The 18734-nt window shown below is 43.6% G+C and overlaps 1 protein-coding gene across 4 annotated transcripts; it reads left to right on the top strand.

The window, feature by feature from the left end:
- Positions 1 to 3089: 3089 nt before the first annotated feature.
- LOC119339187 lies at positions 3090 to 17352 on the top strand. 4 transcript variants are annotated; one of them, XM_037611347.1, is made up of 8 exons: positions 3090 to 3347; positions 5992 to 6054; positions 6202 to 6234; positions 6364 to 6842; positions 8755 to 9012; positions 10862 to 11141; positions 11241 to 11386; positions 12182 to 12509. In XM_037611347.1, the coding sequence occupies exons 2-7, from the start codon at positions 6046 to 6048 to the stop codon at positions 11370 to 11372; spliced, it is 1191 nt and encodes a 396-aa protein (XP_037467244.1). In that variant the 5' UTR covers positions 3090 to 3347; positions 5992 to 6045; the 3' UTR covers positions 11373 to 11386; positions 12182 to 12509. The 4 variants fall into 4 exon arrangements, with proteins under 4 accessions (XP_037467244.1, XP_037467236.1, XP_037467239.1 ...); XM_037611339.1 differs by having other exon boundaries at positions 3090 to 3404; XM_037611342.1 differs by having other exon boundaries at positions 3090 to 3408.
- The last annotated feature ends 1382 nt before the right edge of the window (positions 17353 to 18734 follow it).

Genomic DNA, 18734 nt, shown 5'->3' with positions numbered 1-18734 from the left:
GGAGTTATCTTCCAGAGGCGAGTCTGGCTCTCCGGTGACTGGGAGAGTCCCGTTTGATTTCGATGGCGCGATCACGTCTGGGTCTCCGGTTGAGAGTTCCTTGATAGAAGAGAGTCCGATGGGGTCGATCCTCCCGTCATCGGAAAATGCGATCTGCCCCGGATCTGAGGCCGAGGCAGTTGTGAACATTGGCCGCTGGATGGGATCTGATAGCGGATCCGAAGGGCCCTCTTTATGAGGGTGGGGAGCAACAGTCAGGGCCGCGAACCCCTCGAAGATCAGATCCCCTTGGATATCGGCGACATAGTTCAAGTTCCCAAACCTGATCTGGTGACCAGGGGCGTGGATGTCGACCTGCTCGAGGCGGTCGGCCGAGTCGATGCGTAGCACGAAGCCGCCGAACACAAAGACCTGTCCAGGGAGAAAAGTCTCCCTGGACACAATATCATTGTTAATGAAGAGGCGAGCCATCAATCCTTTCGTTGACAACACAGCAGAGCTCTCAATGAAAGCACCAATGTTAGTGTCAAAACCGACAAACCTCGGGTAGGGGGGCCCAAGCTATGTGTCTGAGGATCAATGGTAACAAAGGACAGAGGGACACTGTGTTTACCCAGGTTCGGGCCCTCTTAAAGGAGGTAAAACTCTACGTCCTGCTTGATTGTATTTGATAAGTATAGGGGTTACAAGAGTTGATCTACCTCGAGATCGTGATGGCTAAACCCTAGATTGTCTAGCCTATGAATGTTATGATCCTGCCTCAGGTCTAAACCCTCCGGTTTATATAGATACCGGAGGGGCCCAGGGTTGTACGGAGTCGGTTTATAGAGAAAGGAAACAGTATATCCGAACACCTAATCTTGCTGTTCACGCATATAGGAGTCCCAACCGGACATGGGAGGTGGTCTTCTTTCTTCATCTTTACGGCCCATCAGTCCGGCCCATATCGAATAGACCGGACGCCCGAGGACCCCTTAGTCTAGGACTCCCTCACCAGCCCTCCCACGCATATAAATAGAGGAGGGGCGCAACAAGGCACCCCAAGACATTGGCCTTGGCTGCTGCCCTATCTCTCCCTCCCGGCATAGTTCTCGTCCATGGTTTTTTGCTTAGCGAAGCGCTGCCGTTGCTCCACCACCACCATGACCACCATGCTATCGTGCTGGTTGTGATCCCATCACTTCTCCGCCTTCTCTTGCTGGATCAAGGAGAAGCAGACGTCATCGAGCCACACGTGTGCTAAATTCGGAGGTGCCATCCGTTCTACACTAGATCGCTTGGATCGTCATTGGATCACGAAGAGTACGACTACATCAACCGCGTTATATACGCTTCCGCTTTCGGTCTACGAGGATAAGTAGACACACTCTCCCCTCTCATTGCCATGGTTCTCCTACATAGATTTTGGGTGTTCGTAGGAATTTTTTTGATTTCCATGCTTCGTTCCCCATCACTTCTCTACAAGCAAACACATGCAATCAACACTGATTTTTGTGCTTACTAGTTTGTACAGCTGACATACAAGCACTACGAGAGAAATTCTTCTACGAACTAGTTACTTGCAGTCACAATGAAATTCAACTCGACATGGTGAAAACATTCCTACAGAAACATGTAACAACATTTTCTTTTACGTGTTCTTCACCGCTTGTCCCATAAATTTTTTAGCTTCAAAAACTTCTTTCCTGATATCTGCACACGTATTTTTGAACAGGGCTTCCGACTACCGAAATGAGCAACTTAAGGAAACAGTTTGACAACTTCCATCAGGTGTAAATGCAGGCATACTAGCCATAGAAACTTTTGTCCTGTTTACAATTAGTTTACCAATTTCGGCCCTTTTTTCTTCAACTACCACTTGATGAAAATGCATTTTGTGCTCTCTAACTCTGTAGTAAACATCTGTGATACATCACTTTCTGTTCGTCAAAACATTATTCGTTTTTCACTACCTTCTATATTCATTTCCCTTCAATTACACTTTGGAATGCCGCACTATCCTAAACTCCTTCGCAATGGGTGAAATTGATTTTTTTTCAGTTTTGATCAGCACAGAATGTTCACTTTAAAATAAAATATATAAATGTTCAACTGTATAAGGAGTAGCACTTTATCTTCAAGCAATATTATGAGCATATTCAGTTCATTTTTTTTTCTAATTTTGCAAATTTAAAAAGTGTTTATTATGTGTTTTGGCGATGTTACAATATACCGACAAACAGTTTTGTTTTTTTGTTTGGTAAACAAGGTACAACAGCTACTTGAAGAATTTTCAACACGAAACAGTTATAGAGCACTAAAATGGATCAAGCCGTTATTCGATCCCTTGTATGGCCTTTTTTGTGTGGACAAATTCCTTGTATGACATTTTTCAAAGCAATTGCTTTAGAATATTGAGCAACAGAAAGTGTATGTGACATCAGCGTCAATACATTTTTTGGATATTAATTTTCTACATTTTTGTTCAATTTGTTTTTTCCTTTCCAATTAGGAACACACAGAAAAAAAAAGTATGAAAAACATTGAAAAAGCGGTAAGAAAGAAGTGAAAACAATAAAGCAGGCTCGAACGTATCGTACCAAGAAAATTTCCCCGAACGAAATGGGCCAGCCCATCGACGTCCGCACGAACTAACCCCCTACGCGCGTGCTTGCTTCCTGGCGCGTAGGTCACCGTATAGGACCTCCCTGAAGAGTACTCCTCAATTAGTGATTTCGCTTTTTTCACTGGCAGGCCACCAAGTTAGGCTTTGGCTAATGGGCTTGAATATTTTCTTCTAGACACTATATATGATGCGCAAACTGGATCAGGGCCTTGTCATTTGGGGGTCAGTGCATTTGCTCAATGCCCAGTGGCCTGGCAGCTACCCCTCAACAAAAAAACAAAAAAACTGGACCTCCCAAAAAAAGCTAGGGTTTCCAGCCTGTGCGCTCGTGGTCGCTCGGTTATTTGACTTATCTTCAGTGGAAGGCTCCGCAATCCCCCAAAACCCGAGCTCCTTGTTTTGTGTTAGGAGCCGGCCCAACCGGACCTGAGCCGTTCGGCCCGGTCGCGGATTTGGCGGAGCCTAGACCTCAGAGTGGCACTGCTCTATCGTAGAAAACCAGGACTGCGCCTTCAGGCCGCGGCTGCACACCACAGCGCACACACACAAGTGCGAAAATCCCCAAATTCTGAGGGCGGCGGCGGGGAACCGAAGTGAGCGGTGGCGGAGGTTTGGCCCGCCCACGAAGCAACCCGCGCCGTCTCCTCCAGATCGAGTAGCCACCCTGAAGTACTAGGCTGCCGCCGCCAGCTCCGGGAAGGTGCTGCTGGACGCCGCCTCCAGAACATCGCGCATACTCGAGGTCGCCTTCACCAACTCGAGCTCCTAACCAGCCCAGCGGCCGTCGTTCTCTCTTCACGTCGGTTTGCTCCTACCTTGAATTAAACTGCTCTCAGACGAATATTAATTTTCTGCCCTCTCTTATGATACGGAAAAGCGCCGTTCCTTGTTCCTTGTATCTAAACTCTGCGCCCTCTAGATAAATTCTTTTGGACGCATCTTTCTCTTTGTGCGTTTCTTAAGGAATGGGCAATCACCCTTCCTTCTATTATATCCTATAAACCCTAGCCCTTTAGATAACAAAACACATGAAAATGCAGTGCATATTTTTTTTAGTTCAGATGGAACAACTAAAAAATGACGTGGAAGAGTAACATCGAGTGTTGCATTTAGGTCCTGACATGAGCATATTTAGCGTTTGTTATTTTTCTTTAAATATATCAAGATGCTTATACGAATTACAAATCTACCAAGGAAGTATTAGCTTGCTGCACGTTTTTTATGATTGGGTGTGAAAGTGGAAGAACAGCTGTTCTTGAATATATGTTATTCTCAGTCCATTACCTCAATTTGCCGTGCTTTTAACTGGGTCACGATGTTATATTTACAGGTGTTTGATGTCCTTTTCGTTTCTGTGCTCAAAATTAAGTTGGTAGAAAAATCAAGGTTTTGCTATCACACAGCGTCTTTCACAACTGCAATGATGCCGTTGAAGACAAAACCATTCCTAACCAGCCACTCGCCCAGTAACAGGCATGAAGCATCATTATTCATCAGATTCACTATAATTCAGTTTAGTATTCTTTTTTGTCCTTCCCACTGTCCCCACCATCTCTGAATAGGACTCCTCAAATAAGAAGTGGAGACCCCAGCCCAAGCTATCTCTAGTTAAACACCAAACTAATTGAGCCGAAGGACGGGCAAAAGGATGTATCTGGTATTCTGGTTGATTCTAATGGGCCACTGTAGTAAGGTTCCCCTGTCCAATCCTTGCTAAAAGGATCAGCTGCAGAATTTCAATTCCTCTCTTGATGGCAGCCACAACAAAAAATGTTTCACCTTCAAAGGGTAGGTTCCCTCCAAAGGTGCCAAGCCCTCATTTCCGGAAGTCGTCATGTTGAATTAGTGATTTAGATAAGTAGATTCCTGACTTCTCTAACTCTCAGCTCACACTATCCTCCTCTTCAGTTAGAAGTTAGAACAACCTCATCCAGTAGAAGTTTAATGTCCTCTCACTTTTTTTAGATAGACTCAGCTATTTTTAGAACACCAAAAAGTTCTTCTGAAGGTCAGGTTCCTGTGAATGATAACCTCTTTCACTGTTATATCTTGTTTGTCACAAACAATGAAGATACGAGGGAACCTGTTCCACAAAGTGCATTCCTCACCTCCAAAGATCTCTCCAATAGCTAAGTCTGTCACCAGATTTCACTATAAGCTTATCACTCAGCCGAAACCAGTTTTTACCTTATGCAAATCCCTCCAGAATTGGGAGCTGCCTTGTCTTCAGTTTGAAAGAAAGCTCTAGTACCTAAATATTTCTTGGCAGCAATGTGGAGGTCATATAATCTTGATCATTTAGCAGCCTAATTAGCCATTTATTCAGCAAGCACAAATTTCTAACTCTTGGATCTACAATGTCAACTGCCCCATCATCTGCAGGTTTGCATAATTTTACCCATTTCACCATGTGAAACTTGCTGATATCTTCCCAATAAAATCTCTTCCTATTTGAGTCTATTTTCTGATGCATTGCTGGTAACCAATACATTTTCATAATATACAGAGGAACATTTGATAGGCACGAATTAATCAACACATCCCGTCCCTCATAAGAAATATGTTGGCATGCCAAGAATCTATTCCTTCTGAACCTTTTGCAGCACTACCTGTAAATCCTGCTGGAGTTCTTCTCTGCACTGATTGGAGCTTCCAAATTGGTAAAAGCAACGGAGCCTATCTGGCGACTGAACCTGTCAGCTATCCTGGCCTGCTTTGCATCTTTAATGTCCACATAAAAGATCTCATTTTCTTAAAAAGTTCACCTTCATTGCCGACATGTTTGCATTATGCTGTTACAAGAATGCATTTGTCACTTTCTAAGATTGGTACCTGTCCTAAGACCTATAAACATGATAAGGTTGGGGTTACTGCTCCGAGTGACGGTTACCAGCCTTGGTACTGGGTATGGGAGGGGAAAAGGGCTGGTGGTGGGGATTAGTTTATTCTCATCCATTGATAATCCATATGGGGTACATAGTGTACCTTGGTAGACTTGACTTGATGACTAAGAATATATATAATCCTAGCTTAACAAATCATATATCTATCTTCCTAAATAACCTTCCTAAGTAATAGATATCCTTACTAAATCTATACTTATCTCTAATGGGCTAAGGGCTCATCCATGCTTCTCCCTTTAACCCATTTTTCCCGTGTGTGTTGTCACTGCTGCACTCTGCCAATTTTTTTCACGTTTTATTTACTGTGCACTCTGCCATTCTTCTCCGCGTTTATTGTTACTTCTGCACTGCACATGCCCTGACAATTTTTTCCTACAAACATTGGTGTCTAATTGATTTTTTTGCATATATGTTTGAAGCTTCGTTTGGTTGTGAAAGATGCGTAGTGATATATCATGTAGTGCGTTTGTTTCTCACTATCAGGCTCTGCTCTACAATCCTGTGCTAATCCGTTCCTCCAAGATTATCCTCGGGCCAATGGCGTATGTAAGCATCCTACCTGATAACTGCAGTTGTTTACCATTATGTCTCCGTAAAGAAACACACAAGTTGTTGTTATTGTCTTTTCTGAACATACGAGTTGCATGTTTAGCTTGAAGTTGCACTAAATCACATATGTAAATTTTTTTGTAGGAAGATGAGGCAGCTATTGTTAAGGCAATTAAGGTGCGTCTGGCTCCTTAAAAAAAGACAAGTTACTATTCCTTAGAACATTGAGTTCTTGTCTTTATTGGTCATACAAGTTGCATGTTTAGCTTGGAGTTGCACTAAATCATGTGACATTTTTTTTTGTAGCAAGAGAGAACTGTGAATATTCAGAATCATGTATTAGTTTCTGGTGTAGTTGTGGATGCATATGAATTTGATGATGTTAGCAAGCCACTGAAGTCTGGGCATATTTTACATGCCAACAAACGGGAGGATATACCGTTTAGTATAGTAGGACAAAAGCTTGAAGGGTCCATGACTGGCAAGACTCCTGCTTGTTTTTTGGTGAGCGAGAACACAGAGCTGACTAGAATGAAGAATGTCTTGAAAATGGGTTTCAATTTGAAGAACGTTGGTATTCTGAAACCAATTTTCGTTGCTCAGAGTGATCAGAATCCTCAAGTTGTTCCTCAGGGTCAAGTTCCTCCTCCAGATCCTCAATTGCCAAAAGTAGTGTCTGGATTCAGTCCAGATGATCAATCCTTCATTGATTGGTTAACTTCTCAGAATGTCAATATGAAGACAAGAGGTCCGTATCTCTTTAAGGAGGAAAAACAGATGCTCAGGTATTCATTTTTATGTGTTTTTTTCTTCTTAAAATTCATGTATGGCTTTAGAAAGTTCATTTTAAATCCTGAACCATGTGCTTGGCCCTGAAATTAGAACCTTGAACCTCCTAAACCCAGCAAATTTCAACATTGAGCTGCTTGACCCATTGGGAAAAGGGTGGTCTCGACTGGAATTTCCTATCGCCTCTTACTCCTCTCATTGAGGCCACTGATCCGCATGTTAGGGCATATCTCACACCTCCTTTATCTCTTCTCATCTTGACTGTAGCCACCTCCACCTGGTTGGCCACTACCATATGTCGCAAACTCCTTATAGGCTTGTGTACTGCCAGCTCCATCTACCGGGACCTCATGAAGAAGCAAAATTAACCGTTGTCTCAAAGAGCGGTTTTTGTTGGTAATATGCCAGCTCCGAGGCTCTTTCTTGATCATCTCGAGCAGTTGTGACGGGAGAGTGGAGAACGCCTCTGTCACCTTGTATCTCTCCCATGCCTGCATCGGTTGACACTGCTTTGCCTATCGGTGAGGGATGTGACCAGTGGGGAGGACCACCCGGACCGGTGTTGTGCGGCATAGCACACCAGTCTTCACAATAAGCGTGTAGTCTGGGGGATTCTTGACCAGCTTCCCTACCAGCATGTCAAGGCAGCCCTGCATTTGTAAAACCTGTATTCAAGTGAATGCTGTTTTTAGCTAAGAGTGCTGCTAGTGCTAGGGGACGGTGTAGTCAGTCCCTATCAGCAAAGGGATATCGAATGTCCATTTGGTTCCTGCATGGATTTCCAACGGTGGGGATCCTGTATCTCAGAAGTAGTAGGACCCACTTACTCATTCTGTGCCTGTAAATCATCTCTCTCACCTTTCTCTGTCAGCCTTTTTTCTCACACATAAAAATACACCATCATGAAAGTACAGTCTAATGACTCATCAGTCGGATTCTTCTGGGATAAAGTCCACAGATGAAGTTGAAGGAACTAAAAAGGAAGATGTGAAGTATGCATACATTTTTGCATGCTAGCATTTAAAGATATTCCTAGAGAGGGATAAAATATAACTGAATGCAAGCATAAAATCATCTTCGGAAATTGTATGGGTGTGTTTTTGTTCATGTGAATTGTAAAGTAATATTTAGCAACTTGCCAGGAATGCATGATTAGTATAGCTAAGCCAATAAGTTGAGCCTGTATGATAATGCTACTGTATGGTAAATAATCTTCTTATACTTCTAGCAGTATTATGAAGGACAGCTAAATAGTTCTTCAAAGGACAGTTAAAGAAAACCTTGCAGGAAGCAGAGATGGATAACCTGTTTTTTCTTTACCTCCCGCTGTAGTTCTCACCTTGCATGCATACAGACCTCCAAAGAACATGTCCATGTGGGACTTGTTCATTTTGTTGCATGCGTCAACACGAAACATGCACGTTCTGGCATCTCGATCAGTCTGCATAGGCACTATGCCCCGCATGTCCAAATGATGAATCACTGTAGCAATATATTTTGCTGGAGTAGCATGCATCTGTCTTAACAGTAGGATTTCATCCTCGTCTTCTCCACCAAATTGTATGTGGCAAGTATATGTCTCTAGTTTTTAATATTTTGATCTGTGGCAAAGATTGTTGGACAGAAGCAGAACTGTGGTGAGGAGTATGACATGTAGGTCAGGTATACCATTAAGAGAAGTGAGAGCAGATATAATGTTCTGGTAGGATTACCCTTTTCTCGGTCTCCCGAACAGCTCACACTTGGGACTGATGGATTACAAAGTTCAATGTCTGAATTATCAGGATTGGAAGTTTGGTGAACCGAGTGTTGGAGTTCAGCCTTTAAATTAGATTTTCATGCACCAATTTTTTTTCGAGAACAATTTTTCCTGTGCTAGAAATTATATATCTAATTTGTGTTTTGCAGGACGGCCTATGCAGCAATTGACGAAATGTGGAATAATGACTATGCATGTGACAGTTTGGCTGATCCTGCGAGCTATGTCATGATAGGGTGGAGAATTAAAATTCTGCCGCATCTTATCCGTCGCAAAGTTCAAACAGATATTGACGTTATGCCTCTTCGCACAGCTTTTGCAGATTTGATTGAAAATAACCTAGCATCACTATGGGCAAATCCAGAATTACATGACTTCATTCTTCTTCTTAAAAAGGAAAAGGCAAGGTATGTTAATTTTCTCTCATGTTGAGTAGAGACTAGAGCGCTTAGCATATTTGCAGCAACATAAATCTGTATGATGATTTACCGATGGTTTGTTTTGACTATTATCATGATCCGTTGTTCATATTATGTTATTTTTAGTAATGGAGCGGGATTGGTTCATTTGTGTAGTTATGCTGCACCATGTTGTTGCAGACCGCAGCGAGTTTTCTTCTTCTTTACGACCGTGGTTCTAACTATTCAATGCAATTATGTCGCTTGCTAATATAGTAGAACCCTACTAATCAGATAGAGAGATACGCGATTTTGTTTTTTTATACAATTCACAATTCAGTAACTGGAATGTACTATATAAAAATATATTGAAGGTAAATATCACATCCTCAGTTCGTCACTCCCCAAAGGATATAAAAGCCCTATTTTATGTTACACGAATTGTGGAAAGTGGAGACATACCTCCCGATAGCTCTGGTGGCGCACACAGACAGTCAGCGTCGAGCGCTCCTTGTCTAGGTCAGCCAGCCACTAGACCGGTATGGGCCTGGGCATCATGGGTCAACAGGGGCCACACATACAACACAAATGCATAACAAGAAAAATGATGCTCCGTGGGCTGCAAGCTCATCATTTTGGCACACCTGACATGAACACGTAGTCCGTCCACATATAGCTATTCCACATCTCAGAAGTTGAGAGCAGCAGACAGTTATGGAAAACTGAACAATGAGGCATTTGAAAAAAGGGGTGATGTGTTAGAAAGAATCATGTTCATAGGTTGAGAAAACATGGCAACCAAGTGCATATACCGTGGAAATTCAGTGTGTACATATTTTACTAGACGATGCAAACAGTATATATTATAGGGTGATACTTATATACACAGAACTAACATTGTGGACAAAATAGAATCCGTAGGTTAAGAAATCATGGATAAACCAGCATGCGTGTAGAGGCTGTGAAAGTAAATAAAATACATAATTTGAAAGCAGTCAATGACGCAGACATGACAGATAACAAGGTGATACCTTTGTAGAAAGCACAAACATCATGTTTCCGCAAAAAAGAAGAAAGACCAACTAACATTCTCGTGTCTATGAGAACTGCTTCTAAAGTAATACTATCACCTTGTATCATTAATTCTAGATTGTCCTTTAGTGTCAACTGTTCAAATGCTTGATATGCCCTTATTTTAGCAATGTCATCTTCATCTAAACCAAAAGAGCAGAGTAATTTAGCATTTATGGGACCGCATAACAGTAGGAAATGGACCTCACCTAACTAATGGAGCATATTATAAACATGTGTGGTTCTTGTGACAGCCTGTAAGATGGGTCTTTGTCACCAGTATTAAGGCTATGCACATGCAATAGGAAATTAGGCTCATTCTCATTGCCTTTTTTCCAAGCTGCAAAGCCCGCTTGAAACATATGATGAGCAACACGGAACCGGTTCTTTGCACTCCCAACCTGAAACTGTTCAAGGTTAACACATGCCCTTCAGATAAAACACCTTGGAAGTCCTGGAGAAATGTCAGATCTGGTTGATGCCTACTAGATCATAGTTATGCTCAATAGCTACCAGGAAGCTGCCACTGCATACTAGACCTCTGGACAGTGCTCTACGACCAGCTGGCTGCTATGCGTTGACATAGCTGTTTTTGTTATTTCACTAGCTTTCTTGGTAGCTTTCTGTAGTTTCTTTTGTTTTTTTAGTTACTTGTTTTGGCACTTGTGGGGTGTACTTCTCACGTCCTCTTGGCGTTTTTCTTCTAATGGAAAATGAAATGTGTTTCTATGCGTGTTTGAAAAAAACTAGTTATTATTATTATTTAATATGATATTTTCTAATACAGGACTGTTGACGATATATTTGGCCACCCCATTCTGCTTACCCCGGGAAGACGGCAGATTTTGTATCGTACATTCAGTACAAGGAGGATATCTGTGAACATGAAAAACTTTTTGAACAAAATTCCATTCTCTCCTCACTGGAGAGTTAACAAGCCTCATAATCATGTTGTTTTGGATAGTATTTGTCAAAACCGCACATTCTCAAATGATGTCGTAGGGGCGCTAATGTTTGCTGATATGGTCTCTAGACATTATGTGGAGCACGCGAAGATTATTTTCGAGGTAAATTCTAGCATGTGTAGATGTATACATCCTTATTTTTGTATTTGCAAGTAAAATGTAAATAATTCAAGTGATAATATGCTAAGTCATATTTTGTAGGCGAATTGGGTTAATCATGTAAGGGAGGATACAATTGACAGAGCGTTGATCCAAAGTGTGCCTGGCCTGCTCAGCAAACGCTATGCTCAGGGCTTTGATGCGGACTACCCAAGACCTCAATTACCATCCTAAAATTTCAGTAAGATGTTAGTATAAATCTACACTTCCCATTTTTTTTCCCAGCTAGCTGTTCTTTATATGTCAGCACTCCATTTGTCTGGTCATTCCAAGATCCAAGCCTATCCTTTTTTGCTGGGGTTTTCTTGACCCGTTTATCTTTCCCTGCCCAGCTTATCTGTCCTTGTGAAATATCCTTTTTGTATGGCACCACATGTAGCTTTTCTGGACAAAGCGGTGTCCGTCAGGCCCGGATGTGTGTGTGTCTGGAAGACAGGGGCAGAAGAGAGGGGTGGGGTCTCTCATTCTTGTCCAGGATATAGAGGGTCGGTCGAGACGAAGCAGTATAGGGGAGTTGCGCACTTGCGTTTGATGTTGTCTCGATTGCTGATTTTTTGGGTCCATTTTTCTGTCTCTGTGGGGGGTTACATGTGCGATCTATTAATTCCATGACAGGGATATATTTTGATGTTAGTTTGGTGTTCACACTTTGTGTTAGATGATCATGAGGTTTTCAGATTTTTGTAGATCTCTGCATGAAGGTGGCACTTGTGATACTTGCTATATCTTTGTAGACTAGTTCAAACAAAGTGCCAGACTGATTTTTACATCAAATTAGTCCTTTTTTTCTTTCTGACTTACTGATCTGAGCTTATTAGTGTGTTTTCTTTTCTTAATAGGATTCCTTTTGGATTTTTTTGGTTTAACTCATGTGCAACACTGCCTTCCATATTACCATCAAAGTAAATTGTCTCATATCATCAGACTTTGCCGCCTTTATTGGGTGTTTTACCATCATTTTTCAACAATCTTGTTCTCACTAGGTTTATTATCAAGTCCTGTTCTCATGGAAGGATATCAAAGTATGGCTTGGAAGATTTCTGTATGATGATCTTGAGCTAGGATTGGTCACACTGAAACTGATGATGTTTCACATCGACGAAGGCTTCTTTTTTTGTTTCGCTCGTTGTCCTGTAGATCAAGCTCTCTTTCACTATCTCTGAAATTTATGTAACCAAGATTGTTTTGCTTACCTAGAGAAGTACAACAAGCTTGCCCAAGTAAGACTGGAACTGGAACTAGTTACCAAATGCGGACCAGTAGCATACTCGTGCCAAATGGGTGGGAAGTGGCAGGTTTTTTCTGAGTTCAGTGCACCTCTATTTCTGTGAATGAATGGCTATAGCCTCTACTGTTTTTCAGTTGAAAACAGTCTAAAGTGTCGGATAGACACTCCCTAAATCTAAGCTACCATGGCGATACTTTAAGAACGATGAACCATTTGTTGATGAACTCCTAGGTATTCTGATATAATCGGACGATTGGCCATCTAAAGCACTTGAATGACCTGGTCCCATCAAATCCATGCATTTCCTCAGGTCATTCGATGCCCTCTGCAACTCCAGCGCTCTACTCCTGAACTGTGCCACTCAGGCCCCAGGTGGCTGGCATCACCACCATACAGTACTTGTCGGCCACTGCTATCAGGTCTGTCTATCTATCGTGAAAAAGATGAACGGTTTTAGAAGTAAGAGAGTTTAAGTTAGAGGTAGAAATAAATGTAGAGATAAAATAGGCTTAAACAACCATGTCTTGTGCTCCAATCCTCTCCCTCACATGTATTTTATTTATTATCATGCCTGTGGTTGTTTGAATAACTACTAGTATTTGGAGCATGTTTTTGCAAAACCAGTTTTCAGAGTAGGAAAAACCCGTTTTAAGTTGCTGTTTTATTAAAACTGGTTTATAGAATATTCTTTGTTTAGACATGTCTTTCGGGTCATCCTCAACCTTGAGAAAGACCCCAAGCCGTTCATGTGAGAGGTGAGGAGGTCCGAGTGGAGGCACCGCGCCCAGGATGCCGACCACTGCACAGTTCGTGCTGCTCTCGACGGGCCGACGGGCCCATCACGGACATACATAGAGCTGGGCGTGCTCGACCACGTCATGTCCATCAACACGCGGGGCGCTGCCTGGCATCGTGCGCGCGGCCGCCGGTGAGCTCGGGCGCACGCCACTGAGAGCCGAGGAGATGGAGGCCATGACGGAGACGCTGCTACATGGGAAGGTGTTGCGCGTGGTCGAAGGGGCGCAGGCCACGCTGTTCTTCACGTCCGACCAGGCCAGGACGCTCGGGCCGTCAGCGGCCACAACCTTGTCTTCGACGGCGCCGCCACCGCCATCAACCCCACATACACGGCCGCCGCAGCGGCGCGGAGCACGCCATGGTCACAAGAGAAACACTGCTCTTGTCCTCGCCAAGAAGCAGTAGCCACATCACCTGGAATGGCTGACCTTGACGTAACAGGCATACCTGGACGCTACCCACACACAGGCTGACCTTGACGTAACAGGCATACCTGGACGTTACCCACAGGCGTAGCTTTGGTTTATGGACGTTTTCCCAAATACTCGTTTTCCTGGTTTGCGGGAAACCAAGTTTTCCTTATCCTGAGATTTTGGTTGGCCCAACCAAACATAGTTTTCGGTAGTTAGAATCCTAAACGTAAATAGTGGAGACAGGTTTGGTATAAATCCCGGTTTTGCTAAGGCACATCTATAAATCCCGTATCCAAACAACCAAGGGTCAGATCAATACATAGGAAATCGTATAGGCGTCCTGTTTTTCTTCTAGTCAGCCGACATGGAGGAGGCCAGCGCCTGCACCCTGTACCGATGCGTCTGCTGCTGGCGTCGTCTCTGCTCTCCCCGGATCCCGCGCGTCGCCCCCGGCAGAGACTACGTCTGCATCCCGGCTGGCGCGGATGACAGCCCCGCCTGGTCGCTGCTCGTCGGCTTCCTCTCCGCATCCATCCCTATGATCTCCGAAGACAGTGTCCTGGGCCTGCACCGGTTCCGCGTCGCGCGATCCGGTCGAATCCTCGGCCGGAGCGAGGATGCCCTCGACACCCTGTGCACCGTCGAAACCACCAAGGGCTGCAGCGGCATCGCCAGCGCTACCGCCGCGCTGACTCCCGACGGCCGCTCGCTATGCCTCTTCTCTGAGCACCTGGATCCGGGCAAGAACTCGGCGACCCCACGAGCCCAGCAGCTGCGGCTGGCCCACGAAGCCGCCACCATGTCCGAGCTGCCTCGCCTGCCGCAGGACACTTGCACGCATTGCCGCCCCGTCTCGGCCGCCGGCCACCTCTGGGCTCCATACGTCTATTTGGAGTATGTAGGCAAGTGCGTCCTCGGGATGCAACGCTTCCGCAAGGACGCTGACCGGTGGGAGCAGGCCGGGGACACCTTCCCCTTCCACTACAAGAGCCAAATGACCAAACTGTGGAATGGCGACTTCTTGCAGGGATGCGCCGTTCTCCCGGACGACACCATCTTGGTGTCGCTGCGACCAGCTCAGGGCGTCTTCTTAACCTTCAATTGCTCCGATTGCACCTGGACCGTGGTCACCACCTCCGAGAACACACAGACGGTCTACGTCCCCATCCTGGGCCCTGGTGTATACATACAAGGAGATGATGATACAGATGATGATGGTGCCGTCTACTTCCTCCGTGACAATCGCGTCTATGCCTACAAGCTGCGCTATTACCAGGACCAGGAGGATCAGCGAAGAAAGCTCAAGCTGGAGCCGCCTACCATTGTCGACTCTGTCTGTCCTTTCTACGATGAAGGCTATGGTTTCCTCACGCACCTGGGCGGCCGACTCATGTGCTCCGTCTGGATCAGCGTGGAGCGCCACTGCTCCTGTGACCATCTGCACGCCATCATCTCCACCTTCAGAGTTAGACCAACCAGCGCTCGGCAGAAAGGCATCGATATACTGCATTCCACCTGCCGCCGCTTGGATGTGCTCTCTGTTGGACTACCAACCCATGAATTCTGCTTCCTACAGTAAGTTCATTAATGCATTATTTGTTTTCTCATCATTGTGTTTGTTTGCATTACTAAGTTAGTTACTTATTACTACTTCCACTAAAAAGAAGGCATATAAAATTTGTCTCAAGTGAGAACGGAGCGTCGCTCTGTTGGTCAGCAGTGCGGGAGCGCACGCTGCCCAACCGGGTTCGAGTTTCGACTCTCCCGTGGTGCTCAGCTTGTTTCTTCTATCAAAATATGCCATCAGGGGCTAGTTCTGATTGGTCTCGTTTTAAAAAAAAATGTCTGAAGTGAAACGATGCAAAGTTTGGACCCAAATATTTAGGAAAAACTATCAAGAGCTATGATACCAAATTGTATGAGATTCATATATCATTAGACACATAATAAATTTGTTTTCATATTGTATGTAGTAAGTATTGTAGTTACTTGATGATTTTTCCCACAAACATGGCCAAAGTATGTGCTGTCTAACTTCCCAAAAGATTTATAGACCTTTAATTTTTCTAGAGCCGGTCGAAGGGAGCACAATATACAATATTGTTTCTGATCTTTCTTGTCACATGTCAACTAGGGAGTATGAGGACCAGAATGCCATGCCGCCTGCAATGCTGGAGTATCCAACCAGCTCTCCCGTCATAGAATCCTCCAAGATGCTTGATTGTTGCAGGTTTCAATCTCCCAAAGTCTCCTTATTTATTTTAACCAAGCTTACATACTTCAAATATAGTTACACTCGCTTTATTCTAAGCATTTTGGGCAACATATTAATGTCCTAAATGACATATTGTGCAGCAATTTTCTATCTGTAAAACCGGGACATTACGAGTTTGAGGAGCCTCCTGAGGACCCAGCTGTCCAGATCAATAAGGACCTATATATTATTTGCGAAGCTCAATTCCAGACAATTGTGTATGTTGCCAAAATAGAGAACGGAAGGGTGGGATCTCATGACAAACTTCTCACGCAAAAGCATGCTCTGGTCTTATCTTACAACACTGACGATCATTACCTTGTTCGGTATCGGTCTCCCCCGTGGCACCTCGTCTTCAGCAGTCGCAGCTCCAACGCATATGTTGTCTCTAACACACAAGATGGCATAGATGCATACGGTCCAACTGAGGAGTCCAAGCTGTTTCCATGCACGGAGCCTCCCGCTCCTGACCCTTTCTCTATGGTTCTTGAAGTTGGTAACAGGATTGTCGCTCTGAGCGAGACTCTCGGTGTTTCCTACCACGATGGATCCAAATGGGTGCGTTGCAGGCACCTCGCAGACGAATATCTTGCTCTGAACGGGAAGGTTGACCTTTCGGGATATGCGGTCCTGGGTGACAATTCCTTCGTGGTTTCCGAGGCCGGCACAGGTTCGATCCTTATGTTCGATCTGCGTTCCGAGAGATGGAGCATTGTGCGGCATGCTTCTGCTTCGTGCGGAGCCCAAGTGTTGAACGGGAGATCTGTGTTTGTTGATGGTTTCATCTACACATGCACAATGGGGGGCATTCTCGCGTATGAGCTGGTTGATCAGCAAGATGATGGCAAGGAGCTTGGAGAGCCCGTCCTCTTGCAGTTCTCGTGGCAGTTGTCAGAGCGCAGGGGTTGGGACGCTGAAAGGATGTGCTTGGATTGTGCTGACAAAGACAAGATCCCTGATGCGATTGTTTTCTGTGTGGTGCAAGGTGATTGATTATATCTCACTTCATTGCTCCCTTTTAATTTATTTAACTTCGTTAGTTCTTGAAAGACATATCGTTGTTTAATGCTTTTGTGTTTTCTACTATATATGTTATAGGTGAATATGGTTGTTCAAAAAACCTTCCTGGCAGCCTTTCTCGCAGCCACGATGTACACATCACAACTGTTCAGGTGAAGACTGAAAGAACACACAGACGCAAAAGGAGGCCAGAGAGAATTGACCATGTGGATATCAGCACATGTTTCATTGAGCATGATGCAGCACTTGTCTGGACCAAACGTTGTTTTGCAGTTGAGTCTTCTTGATCTCTAATGCCCCATGAAGTCGACCGCCTTGCTTGTGTTCACAAAAGCACTATCTTAGTTTCTTCTTTTTTGGGGGAAAAAGCCTATCTTGGCTTTCCACTTGTATGTATGTACCATGAATTATACTATACTATATAGAGATAATATTTCCTTATACCCATGAAACCCGCTGACTATGTGGTCCATTCTGCTCCAAAATACTTCCTCTACGAACTTTTATAAGACGTTTTTATCACCACGACGGAGTAATTGAAATTCTAGGATTATTGCAAGACAAAGCTTTTCAGGTTTGACCAAACCTACAAAAAAGCCACTAAGATCCACACCATCAAATATATATAATAGAAATATGTAGTTCATAATGAATCTAATGAAACATTTTTTTACTATAGATGTTGATATATTTTTATATAAATTTGGTAAAATTTAATGAAATTTGATTTTGAACAAACCTAAAACCCTAATAATTTTGGAACGGAGGGACCAAGTGCATCTCCAGTATATGCCCCATTCCGCCTCCATTTGTCAGGGGCTGTTCAGGCCAATTTTTTCATCTAACAACCTCCTATACTTAGGCTAGGATAGTCTCGACTGTCTGGAATTCCATAATTAACAACAATCAAATTCTCTATTCCCAAATAGCTATGACCTGCTACCTAATTTTTATAAGCATGTAGTCATGTCATGTCAACACCTATGCATGTTAATCATAAGTTACTTTTTTTGCATGCAACCTAATTTTCCTAAGCATGAAGCCATGCATATTAGTTATGCACTTCAATCATTAGCAAGCGTTTGCTAAGGAGCAGCTCTCGTCCATGTAAGCCCAATGAAATAGCATAGCCCACTTGTGTGTGTCGTATTGGGTCTGGCCCGTGTTTGTGAGGTTAAGTAGCCGTGCACACGAGTGACTGGGTGAACCCCCTCGGAAAAAAAGTGATTGGGTGAACAAACTATAACCTTAAACTCGACTAGATAATTGCCCATGTGTTACAACGGCTGCATACATATTATAGTGGTTCAAAGCTAATTATATCTGACATATTTCTTACACCCAGCATATTCTTGGTTTTGGTAAGATTTAATTTGATTTAAGTATGGGTAAAAATATGCAAGGAAAGTTTTGATTTAGTTGAGGTTTTGGTAAGATTTGATTTGATTTGGATAATTGCAAGAGAAGGAAATAAATTTTTGATTTTTTGTGATTTTCGGAAAATTTGATTTGATTTTATTTAGTTAATGCGGGATGTGATTTTGGTAAATTTTTAAACCCTGATAAGTGTCACACGTGTGGCACGAAGCAATTCCACCCTGACGTTTTTTGATGACAATTTTAGTTACCCGAGGATGGCAACTTTAGTTATCTCGGCAACTTTAGTTATGAAGCATGGCAACTTTCCATTTAGATGATAAGTTTCGGTTTTTTGGGGGATTTCTTTTTTTCGGATGTCAATTTACTTGTAAAAAAGTTAGGGAGGTGTTACTTCGTGCCACACATGTGGCACTTATCATTTGGGTTGATTATTTCAAGTTACT

The sequence above is a fragment of the Triticum dicoccoides genome, chromosome 1B, assembly GCF_002162155.2.
Source record: "Triticum dicoccoides isolate Atlit2015 ecotype Zavitan chromosome 1B, WEW_v2.0, whole genome shotgun sequence".
Taxonomy (NCBI): Eukaryota; Viridiplantae; Streptophyta; class Magnoliopsida; order Poales; family Poaceae; genus Triticum; species Triticum dicoccoides.
This window is presented reverse-complemented; position numbering and strand designations above follow the sequence as displayed.

Bases quoted from the DNA above. Each gene is read 5' to 3' on its own strand.
- LOC119339187 (XM_037611336.1), top strand. The intron at 15,868-15,992 runs GTTTCAATCTCC...CATATTGTGCAG, and splicing joins AAGATGCTTGATTGTTGCAG to CAATTTTCTATCTGTAAAAC. The intron at 16,877-16,989 runs GTGATTGATTAT...TATATGTTATAG, and splicing joins TGTTTTCTGTGTGGTGCAAG to GTGAATATGGTTGTTCAAAA.